At 61.0% G+C, this 19,869-nt stretch overlaps 3 protein-coding genes across 6 annotated transcripts; 1 reads left to right on the top strand and 2 right to left on the bottom strand.

Annotated features, from left to right (window-relative positions):
* Positions 1–86: 86 nt before the first annotated feature.
* On the bottom strand, positions 87–4,209 carry CPTP (ceramide-1-phosphate transfer protein). Its single transcript, XM_046663356.1, has 3 exons — positions 4,167–4,209; positions 1,984–2,118; positions 87–1,730 (listed from the first exon to the last, which is right to left on the bottom strand). Exons 2-3 carry the CDS (start codon positions 2,103–2,105, stop codon positions 1,208–1,210), a joined length of 645 nt encoding a protein of 214 aa, XP_046519312.1. The 5' UTR covers positions 2,106–2,118; positions 4,167–4,209; the 3' UTR covers positions 87–1,207.
* A 114-nt stretch (positions 4,210–4,323) lies between these two features.
* INTS11 (integrator complex subunit 11) lies at positions 4,324–16,081 on the top strand. 2 transcript variants are annotated; one of them, XM_046663350.1, is made up of 18 exons: positions 4,443–4,480; positions 7,262–7,359; positions 7,444–7,519; positions 7,904–7,977; positions 9,042–9,270; positions 11,851–11,949; positions 12,035–12,069; positions 12,329–12,467; positions 13,001–13,065; positions 13,567–13,756; positions 14,023–14,106; positions 14,517–14,606; positions 14,715–14,877; positions 14,975–15,082; positions 15,177–15,238; positions 15,316–15,458; positions 15,539–15,668; positions 15,803–16,081. In XM_046663350.1, exons 2-18 carry the CDS (start codon positions 7,274–7,276, stop codon positions 15,866–15,868), a joined length of 1,839 nt encoding a protein of 612 aa, XP_046519306.1. In that variant the 5' UTR covers positions 4,443–4,480; positions 7,262–7,273; the 3' UTR covers positions 15,869–16,081. The 2 variants fall into 2 exon arrangements, with proteins under 2 accessions (XP_046519307.1, XP_046519306.1); XM_046663351.1 differs by lacking the exon at positions 7,444–7,519 and having other exon boundaries at positions 4,324–4,480.
* Positions 16,073–19,721, bottom strand: PUSL1 (pseudouridine synthase like 1). 3 transcript variants are annotated; one of them, XR_006888844.1, is made up of 9 exons: positions 19,304–19,465; positions 19,016–19,073; positions 18,671–18,858; positions 18,348–18,497; positions 18,090–18,260; positions 17,167–17,221; positions 16,918–17,089; positions 16,632–16,789; positions 16,073–16,483 (listed from the first exon to the last, which is right to left on the bottom strand). XR_006888844.1 is itself a non-coding variant. In XM_046663355.1 (9 exons), exons 1-8 carry the CDS (start codon positions 19,378–19,380, stop codon positions 16,698–16,700), a joined length of 963 nt encoding a protein of 320 aa, XP_046519311.1. In that variant the 5' UTR covers positions 19,381–19,465; the 3' UTR covers positions 16,073–16,483; position 16,697. The 3 variants fall into 3 exon arrangements, 2 of the variants coding, with proteins under 2 accessions (XP_046519311.1, XP_046519310.1); XM_046663355.1 differs by having other exon boundaries at positions 16,697–16,789; XM_046663354.1 differs by lacking the exon at positions 19,304–19,465 and adding an exon at positions 19,698–19,721 and having other exon boundaries at positions 16,697–16,789; positions 17,167–17,282; positions 18,671–19,073.
* Between the last annotated feature and the right edge of the window lie 148 nt (positions 19,722–19,869).

Consider the following 19,869-nt stretch of genomic DNA (forward strand, 5'->3'; position numbering starts at 1 on the left):
CTGCGAGTCTCAGTAGGCAGGTGCCTAAGACACCCAGTCCCTGTCCTGGAGCACAGACCCTGGCTCTGTAAAGTGTGATTTATTTATGCTGGAAAAGCTACCACCAGTGGTACATGTCCTGAGGTCCCCACGAGCTCACAATCATGCACAACTTCTGTACAGTGGGCACCGTCCCCATGGCACCCAAGGTCCTGGGCTCACAGTGAAGAGTCAGTGGGAGAGGCCAGGCCCTCGAGCACTGGGTGATGGCCGGGCTGGATGTGGCTGTCTGCCAGCCTGTCAGCTAGGCAGAGGGGTCCAGGCCCTCTCCCGGTGCCATGCCATCCTGGGTCTCCTGAGCTCTGTGGGGAGGGGCAGCAAAGGGCAAGAAGAGGGAACACAGCACTTAGCTGGACACTGGGACGGGGAGAGGTCGGCATTGGCCCAGAGGAGACATGGGCTCCTGGTGGCTTCAGGTCTGTGCTGTGCAGACTCACAAGCAGCTGCCTGGGGAGCTCTGGCCATGGCGTGGCTGCAGGAGGCAGCTGATGTGTGTGGCGCTATAGAGGCAGAGAGGCCTTCGCTTGGGGCTTCAGCTCCCGGGTCTCACTGCTAAGGACATGTGGGCCCCTGGCTACGGCCAGGCAAGGGGCAGGGAGGGAGCCCACAATGCCAACTGATGCCCAGGGATTCTCTCCCTGCCCTAGGGACAGCCAGCCCAGTGTGGAGGGGCCTGGAGCAGCCTGCCTAGGCCCAGACACTGCATCCGGGCCTGGGAGGGACACGTACCAGCATTGTTGGCTGGCAACCAGGACAGAGTCTATGTATTCCAGTGACCTCATCCCACTTCACAGACTTGACTCACAGGTAGGGGCAGTTTCTCGGGCCTCTGCACGCACACTGATCCTGCCTCCGCCCTCCCTGCCCTTCCCACTTCACCACTGGGTGAGGCCTGTCTGGACACACATGTCACCTGGCTGAGGGTAAAGCTGAGATGCTCTTGGGCAGAGTGAAAGGACAGGTATGGGACAGACAGCCAGCGCCTGCCTCCTCTGACCCAAGGGGCCACGCTGGGCCTGTGCCTCGCCACAAGCTCAGTTCACAAGGAAAGAGTGGTTTTCCCATTCCTGGGGAACCCAGAGAGCTCCATGGTGGGACTGAGGGGCCCTGGCTGCCCCAGCCCAGCTCTGGAGAAGGGGAAGCCCGCCCTGCCCGGGCCCGCTAGCCCCTAGGGCAGGTCCAGCAGAGCGTGCTCGGCGTAGAGCTTCTGGGAGATGTTGTAGACGTGCTCAATGAAGGGCAGGGCCTCCCCCAGCATCTCCACAGCCTGCTCGGGGGACCCCACGTTCATGGCTTCTAGGAAGACCTTGCGTGTGGGCAGCGTGCAGAAGGCCACAGTGACAGCCCGGCGGATGATCCAGGGGTGGTAAGCAGCCAGCGAGGCATTGTAGGAGTCGGTGCAGAGCGTGGCAGTGCGCGCGTCCTCAGGGCTGGTGCGCAGACTTTCCAGGAAAAGCTGTAGCCAGCGCAGAGCGCGGTGCAGCCGGAGCATTGTCCGGCAGCCTGAGTCGGGGTGGCGCGAGCGCCGGTCCAGGTCCACCAGCTGGTTGCCCATCTCGTAGGCTACCATAGACTGTAGGCTTCTGTAGTGCTCCCGCTGTGGGCTGCTGCACAGGCGCTCCATGATCTGTAGCTTCATCACAACATCCTTGGAGACAAACGAGAAGATGCTGCCCAGACTGTTCAGGAACCTACGAGAAGGGAAGCAGGAACTCAACCTGGGGTGTAAGGAAGACCGCCCCTGCCTCCTGGGGCACATGTCCACCTGGGGGCAGAGGCAGGAAGGCTTGGTGCTGCCTGCCAGGCGGCAACTGAGAACAGCTGACTGACAGTGGGCAGACACATGCCTCGTGCATGCACGTGCAGGTCCTACACACGGGAAGTATGGCCGGGAAAGCCCCACCTTTGGGCTAGCCCCAAAGGGCAGTGGCCCTTTGCACGCACCTGACCAGCCCCCTCCAGCCTTCGAGGTAGCAGTCCAGCAGCACCTCTTCCTTCTCGTTGAGACATTGCTTGAAACCGACTAGGACGACTTTCAGATTGAAGTCTGACTCTGAGTCATCCATTTTTCTATACGAACTGAAACACAAAGGAAGCCAAGCTGGTGGGCTTTCTCACTGTGAGTCTGCTCACTCCTTAGATTGTTATTTCGAGGGCACGGGCAGGAGCCATTGCAAGGAAACAGCTCACAGTGAGTTGCATCCCAAGGTGGGCTCCCTCCTCCCCAGGAGCTCCCCTTGCTCTGCTTGGGTTACACAGTCTGACACATCAACCTGACCCCGCATACCCTTTGCCCAGAACACCCACAGATCTTAGCAAGGCCTATCCTTGTCATTCATGCATTGCGAAACCACTCTGCTGTATCTTGCTTGCAACATCTCCACTTATGTTGTTGTCTGTCTCTCTTACTAGAGTGTGTCTGTTCTCACTGCTTGGAAAATATTTGCTGGGTCCCTGCCCAGAGCCAGGCACTCAGGTGCACCGTGAGTGAAACAAACAGCCCTGCCTTGTCAGGTTGACATTCTACCATGGGGGGGGGGGGGGGGCGGTGTCAGACAATAACAAAGACAGGAAATTCCGGCACGGTAGGTAAAAGAAGGTAAATACTATGGACAAAAAAGACCGTGACTGAGAAGAGAGGGAGGGTAGTGGGGTCATCTGCACCCTTCCCCAGTCACTGCCGCATCCCAAAAGCCAGAGCAGAGGCTGCAGGGTCAGCATTTGCTGGACAGATGGATAGACACCAATCTTTTCACTCCTACTGAAACCGTACACGTCCCACACAGAAGGGTGGTCAGGCCAAAGGTCTTTCCATACTCTGAAGTCATCCACTGGTCCTCCCTCAGCCGCAGAGAACCTTCTGGAAGTGCTCCAGGCCAGAGTCCTACTCTGGATTCTACTCGCATTCATACAGTCACTCCACAAACATCCAAGCACCCACATGTTGAGTGGGTGCTGCGGGGCACTCCAGCCCCTGCCTCCCTGAGCACCCAGGACCGGCATCACAGTGCAGCTCTGATGGGCCCAGGGGACTCAGCATCCAGGATGAGCTCTTACCCTGCTGGGCCTGGGGGTGACTGTGCCTTCCATGCTTGGAGCCCTGTGGGGCACCTGGCAAGTGGGGGAGGCTGCCCAAGCTGTGGCAGGAGCCCCAGCCAGGAGCAGGACACCTGGTCCTATGCAGCTTCTGCCATCCACTCCATGGGCAAGTCACTCACTGTCCTAAGGCTCGGTCCTTCATCTCTGGGGAAAATGGACCAGCACACCCTGCCCTGCCCACTGCCCAGCCTGCCAGGAGTGTCTGATGAGGTCTGGCAGGTGCTGAGGCCCTGTGGATCCCACAGATTGGGCTGCATCCTGGCATCAGGCAGAGCCCCCAGAGGGAGCTCATCCTGTCTTCAGGCGAGTGGGACAGCTGCACCAGGCCTCAGGAGGATGGCGCTCTGGAGACTTCTGGCACATGCCTCAGTTCTCTGCCGACTGAGAAGATAGTCTCTGAAGCCCTCAGGGCTACCTTCCTGGCCACTAAGCAACCTGTAGGCCTGGACTTCCTGCCCAGAACCTGAGCCAGCAGCCAACAGGAGGTGCCAGGAGCCTTTCAGAGCTTGGAAACAACAGGAAGGGCAGAGGCTGTGTGGCTGGGGGCGGGCAACTGGCCAGCTCTGGGAAGGTGATGCAGGGCACCGCCAAGGCTCTCCCAGGGGCAGCCCACGGTCCCAAGGTCAGGGCTCGGCAGGAGAGTGGCCTGAGCATCCCAACCCTGTGGGTGACAGCGGCCTGGAGGTCTCGAAAAGAAAGGGGTTCCCAGCCCGGTACCCCAGGATCAGAGGGTGGGAGCGGGGCCCTGTCCGGGAAGTCTTTCAACTCTTCTAGGAAGGGGGTTCCGGGTGGCACCGGGCTGGGGTCCAGGACTCAGGGAGGGTGGGGCCCTGGTCCTGGGCGGGTCCTGCTCCAGCTGCAGGCCCCGGGACGGGGCAGAGGCCCGCGGGCCGGGCCAGCGTGGGAGCCAGGTCTTCGGCCGCTCCACCCTCCCGCCCTGGGGTCCCACGCCCGGCCCCTCGGATATGCCCAAGCCCCCCCGGCAGATTCGGTTGCGCTCGGTTCCCCCGCCGCCAGCCCGAGTTTACCTGCCCTGCCGCCGCCGCCGCAGCCGCCGTTGTTGGACCCGCCGCCCTGCCCCCAGCCACCGCCCCGCCGCCCGGGATTGGTTGTCGGCCGTCCAATCAGAAGGCCCCGGAGCGTGGGCGCACGTTTCCGGCGGGCGCACCGGAAGCCGGCGCGCCGGGCTGCGCCTGCGCAGTGCGCGCCGCGGGCCTGGTTCCAGCGGAGCTCCGGTCCTGGGCGGTCGTGGGGCCGGCGTGGTCAGTCGGCTCTGGGAGCGCAGAGGCGACGGGCCGGGGCGCGGCCTGCAGGATGCCTGAGATCAGGGTCACCCCGCTGGGTGAGTGGGGCGTGGGGAGGGGCCGGGGGAGCGCGCCGGCTGGGTCAGTGTCGGGGCCGTGGAGGGAGGGCGAGGTCGCCCGAGCAGCCCTGCCCGGCCGTCCCTGGACGGCGGGCGTCTTGTGGAGGCGCGGGGTCTCCGTCCTCGCCGCGCCCGCGCCCGCCTCGCTTCGCGCGGGCTGATGCTTCAGGCCCCTGGCGCCTCTGCCCCTCGCCGCTCATTCTGCTGCCACCTCCTGCGTCCGTCTCCGCCCGGTCACCTGCAGCCTCCGTGTGCCCGTCTGGAGATCCGCCCTCAGTTCAGCCCTTGTTTTACTTGACGTCTGCAACGTTAAAAAAAAAATAGCTCTGCTTTTTGTAAAAGGTGTAAACGCACGCTTTTAAAAGGCCGAGCAGCAGAAAACAGCGCAGAGGAGGAAAGATCACTCCGAATCCAGGCGTTAGTTACCATTTCGGTAGCCAGCCGTCCCGACGTCTCTGGGCGTTCTTGGTGCACGCATAGCATGTGCTGGTCTGGAACCTGCGTCCTTCACTGGGGCGTGTGTTGGGAGCAGCTTTCCCTACAGTTGTCCCACGCAGCTCCAACGTGCTTTCTAAGGGTGCGAGCTCTACCTCAGAATAGCCCACCCAGCCCCCCGGTGTGGACATCGAGCTGTTGACAACCACAGTGAACGCCCCTACCCCCGGCCTGCTGGGTCAGAGCACACATTCCACAGTGCCATACGCATCATCTCCCCCTGTGGCCTCTCGTAGGGCTGTTGGCACTGGGTCACCTTGGCCCTGCACCCTCCTCTGCCCCTGGCTCCTCTCCAGAGCCCTCTGCGGGACCCTTCTCCTAGCCCCTTTCCCACATGGTCCCTCTTCTCACCCCTCACTGTCCTCGAACAGTCCTATCATTTTACTGCTCCTCTTACCCCAAATCTGCACCTGGGTGTGCCCCCAAGGTCCTTCCGCCACAGCACCATCAAAGCAGAACCACTTCTGCTCCACTCTCTCGCTTCGCCAGTTTCTGCCTTGAGGGCTCTGTGGTCACCTGGGCCAGATTTGGAATCTTTCTGGGTCACTCAGGGCCTTTGCACAGCTGCCCCATCATCCTGGCTGTCCTCCTCCCCCATGCTTGGAAGTTGTCTTCCCAGGGAGAACTTGCCCGTCGTGGTTCTGGAAGTTTCTGGGTGCCCTTCCCTGCATTATTTTCCTCCATGGTGCTGACCTCCACCTGATGCCCTCAGTGTGTGTCCTACCTACGTGGTCATCGTCTGTCTCCTTGTCCTGGAACATCAGTTCCCCACGGACTTGGTGTCTCCATTGTCTTCTGAGTCCTGCCACCTCCTGTGTGCCCTAGACTCTGTCCCCCATGTCTGCCCAGTTCAGGCCTCTCTCTCTGCTCCTGGGATCATTGTGGGTGCTCTTAGTCTGGCGGCCTAAGAGGTGGGCTCTGGAATCCAGAAAACTGTCCTTGGCTCCATGCTGAGGTCCATGTGCCCATGGGTTAATCCTGTCTTCTGTGGCTTCACGTCTTCATCTGTAAAGAGGGGTGGTTCTTCTTCCGCAAATGTTTGGAGGGCCTCTGAGCCAGGCACTCTTCTGGGCTGGAGGTGCGGCAGGTGGCAGACAGCTGAGATCCTGCCTTCAGAGAGGCACGTCCTGGTGGGAGCAGCAGCAGGCCTGTCAGAGACCTTGAGGCCACCAGCTGTGGCTGGGCTACTTGAGGCGGGCAGGCGAAGCTCTTGGCTGGCATCACCTGCTGTTGTCACGGGTGACTGAAGCTTCTCGAGGACCAGCCTGTGTCCCACTCTGGGCCGTGGCCCAGTCACCTGGTGTGTGTGGTGCTGACTGAAGGTTCAGGTGGCCAGTTGTAGAGTTCAAGAGGGAGAGCAGGTCATTTGCTGTCATTAGGGCTTGCAAGGCCATGTCCCTTTCCTTCTGGACCCCACCTCCAGTGGAGGTGACAGATGGCCATATGAGGTGGCTGAGGTGTGCCCTGCCAGGGGAAGGTTTAAGGGCCTGGAGCATTTGGGCAGGGCCTGGAGGTCAGGAATGTGGATGGGACTCACGTTACCGTCTGGGCTGGGGGGGTGCCCTGAGGGGCACGGTGGCGAGTCCATGTCGCCCATGTGCCCCCGAGTTGAGGTGTCTGCACTGGGGCCACCATAGTTGGCTGTTGCTGCACAGCGGGGGCCATGTTCCCCTGCCTGAGGGCTAAAGCCACACAGGTCTCCCTCTGGAGTGGCACCACCAGGAGGTGCCTGATGCCTCTTGGTGGCAGGTCCTCGGGGAGGGGGCCCCACAGCCCAGATGTGATCCCAGCTGAGGTTTCGGGAGAGGTGGTGAGTTCCCGCAGAACACTGGCTTGCCTCTGTTGGTGCTGAGACCACAGTCCAGCACCCGTTACTCAGTCCCAAGGCTGCAACCTTGAGAGGGGAGGGCCTTCTTCCATCTGACCCTGGGCAGCAGTGGCAGGGCCTGAGGTTGGAGGTGTACATGGGCTAGAGCTAGCTTGGTGGCCTTGACGCTTTGTCCCTTGCCTGCCCAGGTGTGGAGGTGGTGATCCTTCTTGCCTCACATGTTGTCCACCCAGCAGCCATGGGGGTTGTTTCCCTAGCCCACTAAGGGCTCTGCAGGGTCAGAGACCCAGGGTGCCCAGTGGGGGTCTGGGGCAGGTGGCTGGGCCTTGGCCTTGGGGCTGGGGCCACAGCTTGCAGCAGCAGGGGAGGGGCCCTGGGGGAGGCAGTGGGGGGAAGGGAAAGAGGGGTGGCACCTCTCATCCTGCCCTCTCGTGCAGGGGCCGGCCAGGATGTGGGCCGAAGCTGCATCCTGGTCTCCATTGGGGGAAAGAACGTCATGCTGGACTGCGGGATGCACATGGGCTTTAACGATGACGTGAGTCCTACAGGCGGGCAGCTCGAGGCACCCATGGGCTGGGGAGGGCCCATCACCCATCCTGCTCCTTGTCGTTGTCTGCAGGACCTCGGGCCTTGGAACCTCTGACTCTGACCCATGGAGTGGGGACAGTGGGCAAGGGGGCAGTGGTAGAAGGCAGGTGGGTCTAAGGTCACAGCATTCCTGGGCAGCCCCTCACCATCACTTGACAGTGGGGTGGGGCACCCTGCATGAGAGGTCAGTCTGAAACAGAGCGGAGGCTCATAGGCTCCTGCAGGGTCGTGTGGAGTGGGTCTGGGGCACCCCAGACTGGGCTTCTGGCTCTGTCACTGGTCCTGCAGTTTGACCCCTTCCCTGCCTTCTTGGAGGCCATGAGCAGTCAGTGATCCTGGTGCAGCCCTTTGGGGTAGGAGTGCAGTGTCCGGGCTCAGCCTATGCCCTGATTCCCTCCTCCAGGGCTGCTTCTGGAGCCCTGGCTGCCTCCGTGGTCACCTGGAGACCTCGGCAGCCTGCTGCATTCTGACCTTTTCTCTTGGCTTTTCAGAGGCGCTTCCCTGACTTTTCCTACATCACCCGCAACGGCCGACTGACTGACTTCCTGGACTGCGTGATCATCAGGTGGGCACCCATTGGCTGCTGGTGATAGTGCTGCACTGTGCTGGCTCGCACCTTCCCCACCTTGAGGACCCTCAGGAGCCCAGGAGAGCTGCTTGGGGCCTGTGGTGGCCACCAGCCTGGGTTCTGTTCCAGGTTGTCTGCATGGCTGACCCCCAGGGCTGGCCCTCTCTGCCTCTGGACGCTGGTCCCAGAGGTGGCATCTTTGCTTATGGTCACAGGTGTTCACAGTCAGCCCAGTGGAGCTGAGCTTGTCTGTTGGCTGTGCCCCTGAATGTCATGGACGAGAGCCCCAGGTGCCCCAGGAAGATGAGGCGTGTCAGGCCTCCCTGGTCACGGTCGACCTCCCGGGCTGGCTGAATGGAGCTCCCAGCTTCCCTCCTCTTGCCTCATGCGGTGCCAAGACAGTACACAAACATCTCTGGGGTGTAGTCTCTCTCACGACCCTGCCCTTCACCACGTGGCTTAGATGACCACTCTGGCCTCGCCTTCACCCTAGCCCTAGCCCTAACCTCCTGTTGCAGAGGGCCCACTGACCCAAGGCAGCCCCCCTCCGCTGCCCTGAGGCTCCTCTGGCCTCGGTTCCTTCTTGGCATGCGCTCATGCCCACGGGTCTGCCGCTTCGACGGCAGGACACAGCACTGCTGTTCCCTCTGCCCTGACGCCTTTCCAGGCCTCATCCTGGCACTGTCCCAACTCTTTCCTGCCTCAGTTCATGGGCTGCAGGGGTCTTCCTGACCACCCCCGCAAAGATGGCAATTCTCCTCCTGGTATGCTCTCCTTAGCTGCTTTCTCTTTCACAGAATCTCACCGTCTGGTACACGTTTCAGCTGTTGCTTATTGCTTGACTAGTTATTTAGACTGTGAGTTCCAGGAAGGCAGCAGTTTTTGTGTCTTTTGCTTATTCCTCACTCTTGTAGTTAGGACAGTGATGCGTGGTAGGCACTCAATGAATGAGAGAATGGGTGGAATGACCACGAGCCCAAGGCTAGTGTGGAGGACCTGTGGGGGTGGGGGCTCAGTGGGGGAGCAGTGGCCCTGGGCTGACCAGTGCTGCCCCCCCCCAGCCACTTCCACCTGGACCACTGCGGGGCGCTCCCCTACTTCAGCGAGATGGTGGGCTACGACGGGCCCATCTACATGACCCACCCCACGCAAGCCATCTGCCCCATCCTGCTGGAGGACTACCGCAAGATTGCCGTGGACAAGAAGGGCGAGGCCAACTTCTTCACCTCCCAGATGATCAAAGACTGCATGAAGAAGGTGGTGGCTGTCCACCTCCACCAGACAGTCCAGGTCGGGATCCTGTACAGACCCCGCCTCACTCACTCTTCCGTCCGGCACTGTGGGGCCACCAGGAGGCAGCAGTGGGCAAGCACCCCGGGTCCCAGCCTAGATTGGGCCTGTGGGCCACTGTGAGCCGTGTGCCGGTCGAGCATGTGGGGCCTCTGCCCCTCACCCACCTCTGTGCTTGAGCCCATGAAGGAGGCCGGAGAGGGACACCTGTGCCCTCTGAGTGCCGTGTGGTCTGAGAGTACCGGCTGGGCGGGGAGATGGGCGAGCCCCACGAGGCCCCAGGTGCAGGCTGCTGGTTTGGGCTGCATCTTAGTAACTGTTGGGCGCGGGTCACGGAGGAAGCAGAAGGTTTTAAGCAGGCAAGTGACGTCGAATTTGGTAAAACTTATCACAAAGCTTGTGGATCTCTCCTCAGAGTCTGTAGGTTTTGCTCCTTGTTAGGTGCCTCCACGTTTTGGGTCACTTTATCCTGGTTGAACCCTTTTGTCACCATGAAGTGTATGTCTGTCTTTAATCACGCTTTTCCTTGAAGTCTATTTTTCTGGTGACATAGTTACACCATCCCTACTCCCACCTTCAGTTAGTGTTTTCGTAGAGTATCTTTTTCATCTTTTACTCTCACCCTTCTACATCATATTTTTAAAGCTTTTTCTTTTTTTTTCTGCTTCATCTCCCCAGACCCCCCCGTACATAGTTGTATATCTTAGTTGCAGGGCCTTCTGGTTGTGTACACCGTATTTTAAATGTGGCTTTTCTAAGCAGCATGTAGTTTGGGTTTTTTAAGTCCAGCCTGATAACCTGTACTTTATTTTTTTTTGCTTCGCCCTGAGCTAACATCCTTTGCCACTCTTCCTCCTTTTTTTTTGGTAAGGAAGTTGGCCCTGAGCTAACATCTGTGCCAGCCGTCCTCTACTTTGTATGTGGATGCCTCCACAGCATGGTTGACAAGTGGAGTAGGTCCGCGCTGGGATCCAGACCCACAAACCCAGGCTGCCGAAGCAGAGCGCGCGCAACTTTAACCCCTGGGCCACGGGGCCGGGCTCCTTGATGACCTGTACTCTGGATGGAGCATCTGGAGTCCACACTCAATAAGATGAGTCGGGCTGAGCTGCACACTCTTCCTGTTTGCCTCCTATTTGTTTTGCCTGTTTTTTTCTTTCCTTTATTGCATTTTTTGGGCTATTTTTTAAACTCCATTTCTTCTTTTATTTGATTGGTAATTACATGCTTTCTGACTTTCTCAGTGGTGGTCACAGAACATGTCCACGACAACAAAAGCCTAAAGGCGTACCTGGGACTTTGTTGCTTCCCTGGACAGCGCAGGGGTCTCGCAACGTCTCTTTTTTTAAAGAGGTTTTCTTTTTTTTTTTTTTTGGAGGAAGATTAGCCCTGAGCTGACATCTGCTGCCATTCCTCCTCTTTTTTTGCTGAGGAAGACTGGCCCTAAGCTAACATCTGTGTCCATCTTCCTCTACTTTATATGTGGGACACCTGCCACAGAATGGCTTGCTAAGCAGTGCCATGTCTGCACCCGGGATCCAAACCAGCAAACCCAGCGCTGCCGACGCAGAACATGTGCACTTAACCGCTGCGCCACCGTGCCCGCCCTCGGAACGTCTTAAAGCCACGTACTTCTCCCGACTTATAGGCTGTCGTTCTGTGTACTTTAATTCCCTCCATGTGTGGGGACGCAGGAGGACGTCATCACTGATGCTGGTGAAGTCATCGCTGCCTCTACCCTTCCTCTCGTCCCTCTCTACTTCCTGTGTTCTCCACTTTTTATTTAAATAGAATTCTAGGTTCTCTCAGTACTTTGAGGATGTCTTCCCATCTGCTGTTTGGAAGAGAATCTGTTCTCTTGCACTGCATGTAGGATTACATCCTTTTCTCTGGGTTGTGGCGGGTGTGTCACAGTGACCTACGTGGTGCACTCTCCCTGTGTGGCTCAGGGTGTGAGGCCTCTTGCATCTGCAGCTTCATGACTTCCCTCGGGCTCCTCCAGTGCGGCTCCCATCCGTCCTTCCTCCCCGCCGCTGGCTCCAGGGAGCTGAATGCTCCATCTTCTCGCTCTAGACCCTCTCTCATCCTTGTCTTTCTGTGCTTCGTCCTGGATATTGCCTCATTAATTGTCTTTTTGGTTTTGTATAATACACTTAACTTCATACGTTGAATTCTTAATTTGGGTTAGTATAGTTTCTGGTTTAGAATTTCCACTTTTTTAGTAGTTTCACTTTTTAAAATAGTCTACTAGCTTGCCAACATTCTTAGTCCTACTTCTTACCTCTTTGAATATGTTAATCCCAGTCCTCTGAAGGCCCGTCTGAGCTCCAGGAACCTGGCGTCTGCTTCTCTGGATTGTTGTTCCCCTTGTTTCCTGTCTGAATTGTGTCATCTCTTGTCTGGTTGCTTTTTATTGACAACTAGATGTCGTGTGTGAAAAGCAGGAAGTAATGGAAGCTTAGGCCAGCGTCCTCTACTGCCACTGCCTCTCCAGTCTCCACCTCCCTGCCCCTCTGCTGTCCACCACTGACCACCTGCCCAGCACAACCTGCAGGCCTGAGTCAGCCCTCTCCTCTGTAGGTGGATGATGAGCTGGAGATCAAGGCCTACTATGCAGGCCACGTGCTGGGGGCAGCCATGTTCCAGATTAAAGTGGGCTCAGAGTCTGTGGTCTACACGGTCAGTGGAGGGACTTGGGGCAAGGGGGGGTGGCTTCCTGGCTGGGTAGAGGGAACACCTTCTTTACTGCCACCTTCTTTGCCAGGGTGATTATAACATGACCCCAGACCGGCATTTGGGGTAAGTAGGCCGATGCATCTGTTTCATCCTTAGGGTCCCCCAGGAGTGCAGGGACCCTCAAGCGTGTGCTGGGGACCTGAGCAAGTGGTCAGCATGTCAGTGTCCCCCATGTGTCCTCCCCAGTGAGGCAGTCTCTTGTCTCTCAAGTGTTGCCCGTGACATTTGGCGGCCGGGCCTGTGCAGGAGGCCATGGCTATGTATGGGGCTGGGGTCCAGTTTGCTGCTCCCAACCTTGCAGCCCCACCCACCTCTATTCTAGAGCCGCCTGGATTGACAAATGCCGCCCCAACCTGCTCATCACAGAGTCCACGTACGCCACGACCATCCGGGACTCCAAGCGCTGCCGGGAGCGAGACTTCCTGAAGAAGGTCCATGAGACTGTGGAGCGTGGTGGGAAGGTAGCGGCTGTGGGTGGGCCCCGGCCATGTGCCCATCCTGACCATGTGGCACAGGTCCTTCTCGCAGTGTCGGCTGCCCCGGCATGTCATGGGATGCGGGTGCTGTGTTCTGGGCGTGGTGGGAAGAAGGTTTGCTTGGCATTCGGAGGAAAAACTCCCTCTGAAGACCCTCCAGTGGGGTGTGTGTTTGCCCCCCATAGCTCAGATCCCAGTATAGGGCTGGCCAGAGTGTCCCCCATGGTCACTTCCAGACAGAGGGTGGCTGGGAGCAAGACTCGGGGGCAGAGTTGGGGGGGGCCCCGCCTGTAGTCCACACTGGGCCTCTGGCTCTCAGGGATGCCTGACCGTAGCCTCTGAGTGGGTGCAACCTCCAGCCACTCGAGGTGCCAACACAGCCAGTTTCCACAGCAGCTGCTCCCTGCAAAGGTGGCCCCAGGGAGAAACTGCTGCCCACTGTGCTCAGATGTGGGCCCAACCGGCGTGAGCAGCATGGTCAGGGGCTCCTGCCCAGCCAGCCTTGGCTTCCCCTGCAGGTGCTGATCCCCGTGTTTGCACTGGGCCGCGCTCAGGAGCTCTGCATCCTGCTGGAGACTTTCTGGTAGGTGTAGCCGGGACAGCTCCTGGAGCCCTGGCCTGAATGGGCAGTAGAGAGCGGGATGGCTGCGCCTGTCCAACTAGGCTGTCCACACAACCTGCGTCCCCAGGGGGCCTCAGCCTGGCTCCAGGCAGAGCACAGGCTGCAGGAAAGTCAAGGCAGTACTGGCTGCTGTTGGGTGCAGTGCAGCATCCGAGGTCAGGATGCCCTGTGTCTGGGGGAGCCTGCTTGTGTGCCACATGACCCATGGGCCTGAGGCCTCTGATGTGCGGGCACTGTCGTCCTGCACTGAGCTCTCCATACACGTGCTCTGTAACCCCCTCCGTCAGCCCTGACATTTTACAGGAAGCAGCGGGCTGAGGGCACCACCTGCCCAGCCCATGGGGGTGGGAGACAGCAGGGAGCCCAGTTCTTTCCGCTGGACTCAACCCAGGTAGAGGGCGTGGGGGCGACCCAGCAGTCCTGTGCTGGCCACCTCCACCACGGCCCTGGCACGGCCCACAGGGAACGCGTGAACCTGAAGGCCCCCATATACTTCTCCACGGGCCTCACGGAGAAGGCAAACCACTACTACAAGCTCTTCATCACCTGGACCAACCAGAAGATCCGGAAGACCTTTGTCCAGAGGAACATGTTCGAATTCAAGCACATCAAGGCCTTTGACCGTGCATTTGCCGACAACCCGGGGCCCATGGTGAGCCCCGCCTCGAGGGACAGGGTGGCTGTCCTGTGCTAGGTTGCCCAGGACCAGTGCTGGGCGTGCATGTGTCTGCTTGTCCCGTGTTTGGGGCATGTGAGGGGTCCCTGCCTGCAGGTCTCCTGGGGGAGTGGGGCACACCGTGCTTGGGGGAAGACGGGAGGATAGAGGGTGCAACCTGTGGCAGGGCCAGGGTCAGCAGGCTCTGAGGACGGGAGGGGTGGGGCTCTCCTGCCCTGACTGCCCCCATGCCCGCCCTGTAGGTTGTGTTTGCCACACCAGGGATGCTGCATGCTGGCCAGTCCCTGCAGATCTTCCGGAAGTGGGCAGGAAATGAAAAGAACATGGTGAGGGGTCTGGGCCCCAGGGCCGGCTCCCAGGAGGGCCTGTGAGGTTGGGCAGAGGTTGGGGAGTGGGGACTCCCCTGGGCTTGGGGACACTGCCGTGTCGGAGGGGGCTCAGTACCCTGGGACCCAGTATCTGACCCAGGCAGTTCAGACTCTCACTGCCTCGGCCTGTCTGTGCCAGGCAGGAAGGCCCCCTGGCCTCCTGACCAGCTGACTTGGTGGTCAGGCCTGGGCGGGCTTCTGTGAGGACCCCAGAGCTTGCCCAGGTCTGCAGCAGGGCTTGGAAGGGGCAGCCGCTGGCCAGGGGAAGGGGTCTCCACCAACGGTTCAGGTTCAGATGAGCAAAAAGGTGGGGTGAGGGGATATGCAGGGTGCAGGCAGCCACTAGCTCCATTCACCCTCCCCTACAGGTCATCATGCCCGGCTACTGCGTGCAGGGCACCGTGGGCCACAAGATCCTCAGTGGGCAGCGCAAGTTGGAGATGGAGGGACGGCAGGTGGTGAGTCCTCACCTCTCCCCACCAGCTCTAGACTCCCTCTTGGGTGTGATGGGGAGCCTCAGTGCCCATTGCTTTTGATGATGGCCCTTGTGTGCTGTGATGCTGCAGCTGGAGGTCAAGATGCAGGTGGAGTACATGTCCTTCAGTGCTCACGCCGATGCCAAGGGCATCATGCAGCTGGTGGGCCAGGCGGAACCTGAGAGCGTGCTTCTGGTGCACGGCGAGGCCAAGAAGATGGAGTTCCTGAAGCAGAAGATTGAGCAGGAATTCCGTAGGCAGCCCGGGGTGGGGTGGGCTCAGCCAGTGCAGAGGGGATGTGGGCAGGGCCAGCTGGAGGACTGAGGCTCTCTCTGCCCGCCCTGGCTTAGGGGTCAACTGCTACATGCCAGCCAACGGTGAGACGGTGACGCTGCCCACGAGCCCCAGCATCCCTGTGGGCATCTCACTGGGGCTGCTCAAGCGGGAGATGGCGCAGGGTATGCGGGGCAGGGTACACAGAGTGGGGTGGGGGGGGCACAAGCTGAGTAAGGAACCCCTTGACAGCTCCAATCCCTGCCCCCTTCCCCTCAGGGCTGCTCCCCAATGCCAAAAAGCCCCGGCTGCTGCACGGCACCCTGATCATGAAGGACAGCGTGAGTGTGCGCGGATGGGCACTAGATGGGAGGAGGGGGGTTTCTCCCATGCTCTCTGACCTGCCCCTGCCCCGCAGAGCTTCCAGCTCGTGTCCTCAGAGCAGGCCCTCAAGGAGCTGGGCCTGGCCGAGCACCAGCTGCGCTTCACCTGCCGCGTGCACTTGCATGACTCACGCAAGGAGCAGGAGACGGCTGCGCGAGTCTACAGCCACCTGAAGAGGTGGGCACCCTGTCCCAGCCCTGGGGGTGGGGCGCAGAGGGAGCAGGTGAGTGACAGGGTCTCACTGTGCCTCCCTGTAGCGTCCTCAAGGACCACTGTGTGCAGCACCTTCCTGATGGCTCTGTGACCGTGGAGTCCATCCTCATCCAGGCCGCTGCCCACTCAGAGGACCCAGGCACCAAGGTGCTGTTGGTCTCCTGGACATACCAGGTAAGAGGTGGGGCCCAGGGGTCCTGCACCTGGCAGTGGGTCGGGACAGTCAGGATCACCCCGTCACCCTGGGCTGCCCAGGTGCGGGGGATGGGGAGGATGGGACAACAGCCCCCTCTTGCCTCTGGCTATAGGATGAAGAGTTGGGGAGCTACCTCACGTCACTACTCAAGAAGGGCCTGCCACAGGCCCCCAGCTGAGGCCAGCTGACTGCCAGCCAGCCATCTCTGCCCTTTGCCCAGCTGGAGGAACCTGGGCTTCTGCTCAAAGACTGCGTCTGTGCCCCAGGTCTTGCCTCTGTGTCCTGGATGTGAGTGGTAGCCCTTCTCCTCAGGGACAAGACCCTAGTGTCATGTGCCTCCCTGAGTGGCCGTTTTTGGCTGAAGAAATAAAAGGGCCTGAGGACCTCTTCACCTTTTATTTCTACTCCCTGACTCCCAGGAGATGGGTGGGGGCTCCCGAGGTATTAATTTCCAATAGACAGAACCGAGGCTACTTGGCTGTCCCCTTCTTGGTGCTTGCAGCCTGCCACTGTGGCAGCCCAGCCAGGGCACCCAGGCGTTGGGGACTTCAGGCAGGCACGAGCTAACCAGAGGCAGCAGGCCACTGCAGCTCCAGGCGGTGGAGTGCTTGACAGTTCAGGCTGGTCCCTGCTGGGCACAGTGGCAGGCAGAGCTGGGCAGGGTCCAGCGGCTGGGCCTAGTGTGCCATGGCTGCCCTGACCATGGCTGGGCACCCGAGGGTCATCTGTGGCTTCTGTGCTGTGGATCCTGCAGGACATAGGCCAGGAGCTTTGGGGCCACAGGAGGCAGGACCTGTGGACAGACCCTACGTCAGTTTGGGGGCAGGGGGTTGTCTGTAGCAGCTGGGCTGCAGAGCCCCCGCCTTTGCCCCAGGGTTCAAGCCCCTCCCCACCGCCTCCTGGAGCCCCCTCTCTGCCACCCTCCCTGACTGGAAGCTCACTCAGAGGGGCCAGGTCAGGAGTGGGGCTTGGGCTGAGGGGTTGTGGCCGCAGAGAAAGTGGGCACCTCACTCCAGGCCGCCTGCCTTTGGGCCTCTGGTCTCTGGGCTGAAGTCATCTGGCTGACGGTCCCACTGGGCCCAGGCTGGATTTCCAGTTGCTAAGATGACAGATGAGAGCTATGATGGCGCTGTCACCAAGAGCCCCCTCCCCCAGTGAGGACCCAGCCCTGAGAGGGGATCAATCAGTGGGTACAGACAGGGCCCTTCCCAGGCCACCTCCTCTTACCAAGGTCCCCATGGCCCCCGTAAAGCACTGACTTCAGGAACAAGCCATGGGCTGGGGCCACACGCGTCTGGTGCCTGCCCAAGGGGTCCCGGCTCTCCAAAATCCTCTTCACCTGAGCAGGCGTCAGAGCCCCCAGCCCCACAGCCACCAGTACAGCCGTCATCCTCCGTACCTGCAACCCAAGGCCGAGACTGCCACAGTGGCCTGAGCCCCGCCCCTGCCCCTGGGAGGCCCCAGGACAGAGCCCACCTGTCTGTACAGGAATGACTGGCTCTCGAACTCCAGGCTCCAGAACCGCAACCTCCTGGAGAGACAGGCACCTGTGACATCTGGGACACAGGCCAGCCCCAGCCCACAGTGTGGCCCTGACAGGGAGGGAACGGGACAGGGGTCACGGGGAGATTAGTTCCCACCCTCTCTTCCACCCCAGGGACCTCCACTGACCACCCTACCTCTAAATGAAACCAGTGGGAGGGAGATTAAAACCAGACAACTAATGCTTTCGAGGGGGAGGGACAACAGGGTCTTCTGGGGGCCTTGGCTGTAGGGACCAGGCCCTCAGGTGGAGGTGCTGCTGAGGCTGAGGTCCTCGTCTGGGCTTTGGGGCAGCTGAGGGAAGGGAGCATGGCCAGCTCATCTGCCAGAGACCCAAGCCTCAGGCCAGAGGTTCTTCAGTGTGAGTCTAAGGCTGGCCATGCAGAGGTCTCTTCTCCCTCCAATCCTGGCCCAAACTGTCCAGGTTCTGGAAGTCAGTAGCTGCCATGTGGCTGGAGGCCCCTGGGACAGTGCTAGAGGCAGTGGAACCATCCCCGCTGCTGGGCTGGGCCAAAACCACTAGCCTGGTGCTTCTCCTACGTGGGGCTTTTTAGCAGCTGCCCAGATCCAACTGCTGGGCAGCAAGCTCTGGGCAGGGCAGGGTGCCCTCGGAGAAAGACAGCCTTCTGTTCTCTCTTCCCAGCCTGGCAGGGACCCCAGCCCAGGGGAAAGGCACAGTTGCAGGTTCATGGGTGCCACTCAACTGCCTGGCATGCCCACAACAAGGCCTCACAGGTGCCCAGGGATCCCCAAGTCCAGCCACATCCTGCCTCTGCACCACCCTCGCCAGGGAAGGTGCTGGAGCTCAATCCAGCCCCCATAGCCTCCAGACAAGCATGCAGGCCACCCTTCCTCACCTGCTCTCCTGCGGGAGGACAAAGGGGCTGGGCAGGTCAGGGGACACTGAGGCTCGGCGCAGTGTGCGCACTGAGCTTGTGGTTGGGCTGCCAGCCGATTGGAAGGCGCTGAAGTCATGTGTCCCCAGGAGGTGCTGGGCAGCCTCCTGCATGGCAGCCACATCCAAGCTGCTGCGAGGAGTCAGGTGAATGGTCAGGAGAGAATAGCCGGCAGGTGGGCCTGGCACCCCTCCCACTCACCCTGACACCCACACTCACTCTGCTCGCAGCGCCCAGCACCGGTTTTGTTCAAAGACGGACAGCTGGTCAGGCTGGGGGCAGCCAGTGGCCAGGCGGTATAGATAGGTCCTGGAAGTGGCTGAGTAGCGGGCATGGAAGTCGCTGGGCACACGGAAGGCCTGGAGTACCCTGCGGGAGCAAGGCCAGGCACACCAGAGTGACCCCGCCAGGCCAAGTGACACCTTGGTATCCTGTTTCATCACTCCTGAGCAAGTTCTGTCCAGACACTAAGTCCTTCCCAACCTGCGGTCTCCATCCATAGTGGACGAGTAGGGGGCAGGGGAGAGCAGAGTGATGCTCACCGGATGGCCGGGTGCCTCAAGTGGGTGTTGAGGGCCTTAGCCAGGACCTCAGGGGAGAAGGGCGGTTGGCCTGAGCGGCGCTGGACGTCCAGGTGCGCCGCGTTGCTCAGGGCGTGGACCCCGGCATCCGTGCGGCTGGAGATGGTGAGCTTGACCGGCACGACTGAGTTCAGCCGCTCTGCGGCCTCCTGCGGGGACAGAGCCGCCGGGGGCGGGGCGAGAAGCTCGGGGCGAAGACTGGAGCCGCGGGGGACGGCTCTCCGAACCCCTATGGGCGCGGGGGTTCCCATCTGCCCCTCCCCGGGGTCGCCCTCCTCCATCCCTGCAGCCGCCGGCGGAGCTCACCTCCAGGTAGTTCTGGACCCCGATGGCGCGCTGGGCGCCCCTCACGGCCGCGACCCCGCTGCGGGGAGAGGCAGGGAAGTGAGCGCTCGGAGGCTGCAGCCCCGGGCCCGCCCCGCTCTCTGAGCCCTACGCGGTCGTCCCTTCCCGGTGTCCGCCCGAGGCCGCTGAACTTAGCGCCCGCTCTCCCCTAGGGCCCCGGGTCGCCGCTCTCCGGGTCAAGCTCCGGGCTTCCCGCGGCGCCGGTCTACCCGTGGGGGCGCGGGGACGGCGGGAGTTCCGGGGACGTACTTAAAGTCCGTGCCCAAGTACTGGAAGTACACGAGGTAGCGCGTCCGCACCGAGCCCGCCGCCGCGCCCGAGCCCATGGCGAAGCGAGACCAGGCGGGGCCGTACCGGACAGGGCACAGCCGGACCCGCCGCTGCGGGACCGGTCTCGGGCCCACGTGGACTCCCGCGGGCGCGCACGTACCCTGACCACGCCCCCAGTCATCCGCACGCCTGCGCCCTGCGTTCGCCCCGCCCCGGCAGGCCGCCCAGGGCAGGCGCGGAGGCGGGGCTAGGTTTAGGGACCACGTGCAAAGTGCCGGCCCGCTCCGGAGCGCGAGGGCCGGATCCGGCAGCCGCGCTCGGGGAGACACTCTCTCAACCTCGCGCCGACCCGCGGGCTCCTGCGTGCACTCACCCACTAGCCCACCGCTCATCTCCGTCCTCCCGGAGGGTGTCCGTCTGCTGCGTTCCGGGCAAGCGGTTTTTGCAAACTCCCCAAGTTGTGCTACGGCCGGATCACTGGAGCGGTGGGGTAGCGGGGGCGTCGCGTCCTCCTGGCGCCCCGCGGCCCGCCCGACGGCTCCCGA

Source organism: Equus quagga, chromosome 5 (genome assembly GCF_021613505.1).
Source record: "Equus quagga isolate Etosha38 chromosome 5, UCLA_HA_Equagga_1.0, whole genome shotgun sequence".
NCBI lineage: Eukaryota > Metazoa > Chordata > Mammalia > Perissodactyla > Equidae > Equus > Equus quagga.

What these genes read in the sequence shown, in the direction of transcription:
- CPTP (XM_046663356.1), bottom strand. Translation starts at nt 2,105, where the DNA reads ATGGATGACTCAGAGTCAGACTTCAATCTGAAAGTCGTCCTAGTCGGT. An exon ending in GGCTGGAGGGGGCTGGTCAG is followed by an intron (nt 1,731 to 1,983) that starts GTGCGTGCAAAG and finishes CCCTTCTCGTAG; the next exon opens with GTTCCTGAACAGTCTGGGCA.
- INTS11 (XM_046663350.1), top strand. Translation starts at nt 7,274, where the DNA reads ATGTGGGCCGAAGCTGCATCCTGGTCTCCATTGGGGGAAAGAACGTCA. An exon ending in ACATGGGCTTTAACGATGAC is followed by an intron (nt 7,360 to 7,443) that starts GTGAGTCCTACA and finishes CGTTGTCTGCAG; the next exon opens with GACCTCGGGCCTTGGAACCT. An exon ending in CCGACAACCCGGGGCCCATG is followed by an intron (nt 13,757 to 14,022) that starts GTGAGCCCCGCC and finishes CCCGCCCTGTAG; the next exon opens with GTTGTGTTTGCCACACCAGG.
- PUSL1 (XM_046663354.1), bottom strand. Translation starts at nt 18,990, where the DNA reads ATGGAGGAGGGCGACCCCGGGGAGGGGCAGATGGGAACCCCCGCGCCC. An exon ending in TTGAGGCACCCGGCCATCCG is followed by an intron (nt 18,498 to 18,670) that starts GTGAGCATCACT and finishes TTGCTCCCGCAG; the next exon opens with GGTACTCCAGGCCTTCCGTG. An exon ending in CGGGGGCCATGGGGACCTTG is followed by an intron (nt 16,790 to 16,917) that starts GTAAGAGGAGGT and finishes CTGTCATCTTAG; the next exon opens with CAACTGGAAATCCAGCCTGG.